Source organism: Nestor notabilis, unplaced genomic scaffold (assembly GCF_000696875.1).
Source record: "Nestor notabilis isolate BGI_N333 unplaced genomic scaffold, ASM69687v1 scaffold23359, whole genome shotgun sequence".
NCBI classification, from domain to species: Eukaryota; Metazoa; Chordata; class Aves; order Psittaciformes; family Psittacidae; genus Nestor; species Nestor notabilis.
The window spans coordinates 1-7,126 of record NW_009944409.1 but is presented as its reverse complement, the minus strand read 5'-3'; the positions used below and the strand labels follow the sequence as shown (position 1 = coordinate 7,126).

Sequence of the window (7,126 nt, the reverse complement as noted above, 5' to 3'; positions counted from 1 at the left end):
TATTTCCCACTACTCATACAAAGATGAAAAAAGTAGTGAAATTACTTTCCTCCTCATTTACGACATACCAGTTTTACTTCTGTGTATATTTTCTTTACAAGAACAAGACTTGGAAGTTAACATCTTTATTTAAAAGAAAAAAAAAAAACCCAACAAAAAATTAAGAGTATGCACTACTTGGGTCTTCACTTTAATACTTAAATATTCACTGCAAAAGAAAACCTTTTCTGGTTTTATGTTAAATATTTTGCACACACCAAATACAACAGGGCAAAAGAGCATCATCTTGTCCTCCATTTTGCATAGATACTCAAAGGGTTATGTAAGGTCTTTCAGGAAAAGAGACAAGTAACTTTGCAAAAATACCAATCTACAGATATCTCAGTCGACTATTAATCATATTCAATTCTCTTTACTATCCCTTTATTACATTTGGGTTGATGTAGAAGTCTTATAACACGCAGAATTTACAAAGTAACCAGAAAAACATCAGAAATGAAACTCAACAGGCCTAGCCAAGGCTTCTCATTACATGGCTTCTCTCTATAAAGCTAAATGTATAGATGGATCCCTCTTGAAGCCCATAAATTCAAGATCAGTGTCAAAAAAATCATGTAAGTCAGTCCTGGATACACAAGAAAATACACAGTTGTGCACTTGTGCCAGTAGGAAGGGTGAGGTCTGGCAGCAGTCAGACATTGGGAGTCACTGGCTCTGCGCTGTAAGGTAAGCACAGCCCTTGAGCTCTGAGCTCCAAAATCTGCAGATCAGCCTCACTCAGATGCGAGGGGAAGCCACGTGCTTCTCAAGTAAAAAAAGCCTCATAAAGAAAGAAGAAAAAAAAAAAAAAGAAAAAATGGAGGAGCCCGGCTCTTGGTTGTGTGCTCGCTCCCTTAGTACAGGTGCAAAGTGCTCAAGTAATTTGGCTCTGCAAACTTTATAAAGGACTACAGATAAGATATATCCACTGAGACTAAAATCTTGAAGGAAAGTTAAATACCTAGGAGATTCGACAAAGGGCAGAGCACTGCATCATCATATTCAACCGCTGTCTGGCAGAATAGGAAGAATGACAACAGACAGCATCCTTCGAGGTGTCCTACACCTACAAAAGTGCAGTTAGCAGGCAGGTCTCTTTATAAACTCAATTTCCAAAGCATTCTTTAAAATTTGTCTTAGAAGAGATAGGGGATTAGATTCTTTGCATCCTTTATTAATTTTCAAGCATAGAAATCAATCTGAAATAATGTACACCACAAATAAGGACAACTCATTAAGACAGCATGCTTGGTCTATCACCTTCAGAAAGGCTGAAAATTTTCAGCTGTTTTTTTTCCATGCAAACTGAAATGATCTACAAATTCTGACAATCCCCTTCCCTACTTTGTTTTTAAAAGGAAAAAAGTGCATATTTGACACTTGAAATTCCCCATGGTACATAGTATTTCGTAACAGTTTCCCCTCTTCCCTCTGTCCCTACTGTGTTGGTGTGTTGGCACAACAGTAAGATAACAATCACCAGATTTAAGAAAAAAACAAACCAAAAAACCCCCAAAAAAACAAAACCAAAACACTCAAAGGTTTGGAGTAGCTTTGAAAAATAAATAAAGCTAGTCAGATATAGGGTTGTGTTTTTTTGTGGATAATTTATAACACAAATTCATAAATATGATCACATTCAATTTCCTAAAAATCTATACAAGTACACCACTTCCCTTGTAATGCGTGGATTTCAAGTAATTACACAAAGCTCCATTAGACAGCCTTTCACATACAAATTACACAAAATTACAGACAGATATGCAGTAACACATCGGGGATAATTTAATGCTTCTGACTACTTAATGGTCCAAAAATAATAAAAGTAATTCAAAAAAAGCTAGTTTTCAGTTTAATTGTTGGGGTGGAATGTACTGTGGGTGGTGGTTGCCTAGCAGCTGCTTTTGCTTTGCTGGCCTGACTTGCTCGGACTGCAGTTTCTAGACGTGTTTTTAATTCAGGAGCAGCTCCCATGACTGTCTTGAAAGCATGTGGGTAAAGTGGACCAATGTGCATTAGATTCTGAAGTGCAAATTCATGAAGATCCTTAGATGCTGTAGATGCAGAAGCAAAGGCATTTTCATTCAGTAAATAAGAGATCAGAGTGGGAACCAGAAGGGCAAGCAACTGGACTCCTAAAAGGAAAAGAAAAAAAAAGTGTAACTATATCATTAAAGAAAACAAAAAATTAATTTTATCAGTTACTAGACTGATAAGGGTAATTTTGTTTTCAGAATTGAAAATAAGCACTGTAATTAAAAAATGATCAAATAAAAGAAAACAAACAAAAAAAACCAACCCTAAAACTTAGATGGTTTCCTGTCCTTTGGACACTCAAATCTTTCTTACCAGGACTGTGCTTCAGAATTCTATTATTATTCATCATAGTTGCTGCATTGTTCCTGACACTTCTTTAGAGATACCTTTGCGCCATCTGATTGCAGATGGTTGATAAGAGATTGCAAGATGTAGAGTGCCTATCATATTAAAGGATTTCAAAACACTCTTCAGGCAGACAGAAACATTATTCAATTGAATCTGAATATCAGCCTCCCCAGCGAGCATAAGAGAACTGCTATTAGCATGCAAGTGTTCATGGAAAAGTATCTGCTACATTACTCCATTCTGGAAGATTCCAATACAGAAAATAGCACCACAGCTGTAGTCAGCTAGCATGACCTAATGAGGCTGACCAGTAAAATTCAATTTCTTGGGCTTTTTAGATAAATCTTTTTGAGCTGGTAGAAGCAATGTGATAAAAGTGACGAGTCCACTAAAACAAATAAAAGTTGACAGAGAGAAAAAGTAAATTTAAATGGTGTAAATTAGTCATTTCCAAACAGAAGAAAACATCACTCACTACTGCAAGTTCATGTTTAGGACCTTTTTCCTGCATTCACCAGAAATGCAAAGGCTACAGCACATGATACTATATGTGCTGTACAAGTCCACGTATACAAAAGTTCTAGTACTGGAATTACAAATGCACATTGCATACACAAGCCCTATTTGTGACTATGCCATCAAGCTCCTAACAGCAAGATTTCCAACGTTCAATAGTCCATTTCAGCATTACATATTTTTCTAGAAAACCGAGATACTTACTATTCTGCTCTTCACCAAGGGCTACCAGCGTTTCAAGGACTTTAATTCCTTCCTGGACTGCTAACAGCTCCAGGTTGTTGTTCGGGCGGCTTCTTTCCACAGCTTTCAATTTCTCAACCATGATAGGAGCCAATGAATGAATATATGGAGTTGACAGGGCACGATTGGTGTGTTGAAACACAGAAAGCAGAAGCTGATAACACTTGGCTTGAACCTAATCAAATCAAGATAAATACATTGTCCTGAAAGTTATTTCTTAACTTGGAATTCTTATAAACTCTGTTATCTACCTATGCAAGATACACGTGATACCAAAAAAAAAAAAATACAACTAAAGTAGAAGGAAACATCCTGAATACAAGTAAAGCAGCAACACAGGCATCTGCTAAAATACTATTAGCCCAGTTTTCAATAAAAGGCAGGCCAGTTAGAAAGAACATGCAGGTACTAAATAGCAGTTAGAATATGAACTCGGAGACAATAAGGGAATAGTTAATGTCATACAAGTCAGTCACACAGGCCCACAGAGAACTACATCTTTAAGTCTCAGAACCACCAGCACTAATAGAAGATATATCTGCAAAATCATGAAATACTATTCCAAACTCAGAAGGGTAAAACACCCATAAAATGACTCAGCTGAAAGTGATCTTACTATTTTGAGTATTACTCTAACACTGTGACATCACAATAAGTGATCTTATTACACTAACATTACTCTAAGGCCGTAGCCATTAGTGGCAGGCTTATCCATCCTTCTAATTCTTCATCTTGTGCTGATAGTAGCATAAAAGTATACGTGTAGCCATACTGTAAGCCACACCACAGAACCCTCTCCTTGTCTTCCTTCTATTCTTTTTTCTCCTCATCTTTCTGTTCTCTGGAAAGCGCGGATTATAAAGTCAACGTCTGGGAAAATGACTCAATGATGATCTTGTTTAGATGAACTTACAAATGTATTTTATTTAGGTGTGCAAAGATCTCCCCCACAAATCCCACAAAAAGAACCCAGAACTTTCGAAAATGGAAAGCCCCACAACAAATATGAGGATAAAACACTGCACATGCTTTCAAACTGCACTGGAGTCCCAGTAACTGGAGTTACTGCGCACATGCTGAACAGAAACATTCCAGAGGAATTATTAGTGAATACAATGATCTGTGAGGAGATCTGGGGATGACTGGAAACATAAATCTATAAATAAAAATATTGAATAAAAATGACAGCTGATAAAAACTAATGGCAAGAAAACAGAAGTTATGCAACTCAGGTTACTGTTAATTCATTAGTATATGGCAGCAAGTTTTCTATGCAATTTGATTTTATGGCCTGAAGTAGTAACACTTCTTCTAATACCATTTGTATACCAACAGAGCTCCACAGAAGAACATTTTCTTTTAATGCCTTGCTCAGTATCATCTTTGACCTGTTTCAAAAAATCATGATTCCTCTTTCTCTCTCCTCGTCATATCACTCCATACGTTTCCTTTCCCTTTCTGTCTACATTCTTTAAGCTTTACTCCTTATTAGATGCTACAATTATTAGCCTTTGAAATAAGGAATAAAAGCCTCCCTTCTTACATGCATGCATAATTCAAATAAAAGTTTTACAACTGCACCTGATGGCAAAAATTCATCCAACCTTCTTTTATCCCATCTATATAATATAAAACTTTGGCACTCACAGAAGTCTACAAAGGCTTCTGTGAGGTAAATTCAGGGCCTCTTCAAAATGTGTAAGGCACGATCTCATGTAAAACTTATCCATCAGCACTGAGACACAAGGGTCCCTCAACCAAGTTTCCTTGTGGGAGAAAATGAAGTTGAGCTCACCAGCCTTCTGGTTATTACCATACATGATACCTGACTTTTCAGACTTTTGCAGGTGGTAATAGTTTAAAAAAAAAAAATATTCCTGCATTTCTTATGAGGCAGCGGTATTTCTTTAGAAGAGTTTTTCCCATAATCAGTTCAACTGTTTTAGTACAAACAGTCTAATGCTTTTATTACAAACAGGTGTCTAGTTACTGACTGCAACGAGTGGTTTATATTTAAAAAAAACTAGAACACACCCCCCAAGTATTACAGGGTGTGTGTTTTGCACATCAGCAAAGAGAGGACAAAATCTGGCTGCTGCCAAAGCACTCTCTGTGATTTACAAAAAAGTGGGAAATTTCAGCTCATTGACAGCTTTCCAGCAGGGTGGTGGGCAAAAATGTACTCCTCCCACTGTTCATGCATTTATACAGAGCTGAGAGTATGGCATAAAAAGCTTCTGCTTAATACAACTGACATTTCCATGTACACACTAAAATTTTAAGTCGCTTTTCACCCCAAGTCAGGCTTTGGAACCAGCCGAGTTTCATGCTCACGCTGGGGAACAGCAGCCCTGCTGCAAAAAAGAACGATCAGTCTAAACAGGATTTTACCCGCCTCACAGTGACTCTAAACACATCAGCATTTTCTGTGTGTTTTTCTTCTCAGGATCTCTACAGCACTCACTTGTGGAAACACTATGGATTTTTCTCTTTAGCTCCTACTTGCAGATTTGTATACCCAACTCAAACGAATTGATGTGTACATGGCTGAAAGAGTTAAGCTTAATTGTACAGTGCATTAGCCTACTTGAACAACATCACTCTACAGCTACTTAGTTTCCCTCTTTAGTGAGAAAATAATTTAGAAGGTAATTCATAAAGACAAACCAAAGGGCAGAAGTGAAATCAGGAGATAGATGATTCACAATCTGTAGATGCTCTGATGATGACCACAAAATTACATTTTTGCATTCAAACTGAGTTTTTTTATGAACATGTAAAATAAGCACAGGGTTTGCACAAACAAACATAATATTCATCAGAAATATGGGCTGTAATTTTATCTACAGAAAAAGTGGTTTAGTTTGTATTATAAGAGATCAGCATTAATGTAGAAATGTCACCACTCTGGTAACCAACCTTTTAGTTTGCTAAAATTTCATGTATCAAAGATCTTCTTCCTTTTGAAAAGCTGCAAGTCAAGAACCTGGCACAAGGCCATGAACACACATTCTCTAGAAGCACTTAGTTGGTCGTTTTGCTCACTAAAGAGTTTCTATGATGCACTGTTGAAAATTCTACTTATTTTGACAAGTAGTATGTCTCTGAAGTAAAGGCATCACAAAGCATTCAGGAAACATGGTAAATTTATCACAATTAATTTTTCTCAAGTATATATAATTCACATTCCTATAACATGATCTTACCCAAGGATCACGGGAATTTAATGCACTTTTAAATCTGTTCATACATCCATTCTGTAAACACTGCACTCCAATTATTTCAGTGCTTGCTGACCAAAGGAAGAGAGCGATAGCTGTAAGCATGCTTACTTCATCAAGAACAGGCTTAGAAGCTTCTGAAAAAGAAACACACTGTTAGCTTACTCCCAAAAGGGTTTAGAATTATTTAAAAGCCAGTGAACACAGAAACTCACAAAAAGGAAATAAATGTATTTAAATATATTTGCAACTGCATACAAATAAGCATCTGCTCATTACAGAATCACTTTATTATTATTGACAAAAAGCTGAGCGACTCCTAATAGTTGTTCTAATAAATTTAAACTTTCTGAAACTTGAATATCAAGGAAAAAACATCACCCACATTTTCTCTAACCAAGTCATATTTTTTCTGTTTTCAATATGTAAACAAGAGAGAAAATGTCTGATTTAGATCCTTTACCTGTTTTTATTCTTTTCAGCTAATACAGCACAGTAAGAAACTGATACCCAGCATGGCAACAATTTCTACTTAACATGAGGTTTCACATAAGGGATTAGCTGACCTGACAGTCAGCTGTCACCAGTAAGAAGGACAGTCCTATTTTAACCCTTTCCTGCTTTTCAAACAGTCTGTATTTGCCATTGTAATCATTCCTTGCACAAGCTCTGTCTTCACCCATCTCATTCATGAATTTACATCAACCGGAAGAAAAATATAT

General features: G+C 36.6%; 1 protein-coding gene across 1 annotated transcript; it reads right to left on the bottom strand.

Annotated features, from left to right (window-relative positions):
- Window positions 1-1,633: 1,633 nt before the first annotated feature.
- On the bottom strand, window positions 1,634-6,536 carry LOC104411876 (HEAT repeat-containing protein 5B-like). The gene is made up of 3 exons (XM_010022415.1): window positions 6,390-6,536; window positions 3,145-3,358; window positions 1,634-2,174 (listed from the first exon to the last, which is right to left on the bottom strand). The coding sequence occupies exons 1-3, from the start codon at window positions 6,507-6,509 to the stop codon at window positions 1,870-1,872; spliced, it is 639 nt and encodes a 212-aa protein (XP_010020717.1). The 5' UTR covers window positions 6,510-6,536; the 3' UTR covers window positions 1,634-1,869.
- Between the last annotated feature and the right edge of the window lie 590 nt (window positions 6,537-7,126).

Coding starts and splice junctions, on each gene's coding strand:
- LOC104411876 (XM_010022415.1), bottom strand. CDS start 6,509: ATGCTTACAGCTATCGCTCTCTTCCTTTGGTCAGCAAGCACTGAAATA. Junction 3,359..6,389: donor TAAATTCCCGTGATCCTTGG/GTAAGATCATGT, acceptor TGATTTGATTAG/GTTCAAGCCAAGTGTTATCA. Junction 2,175..3,144: donor CCTTGGTGAAGAGCAGAATA/GTAAGTATCTCG, acceptor TTTTCCTTTTAG/GAGTCCAGTTGCTTGCCCTT.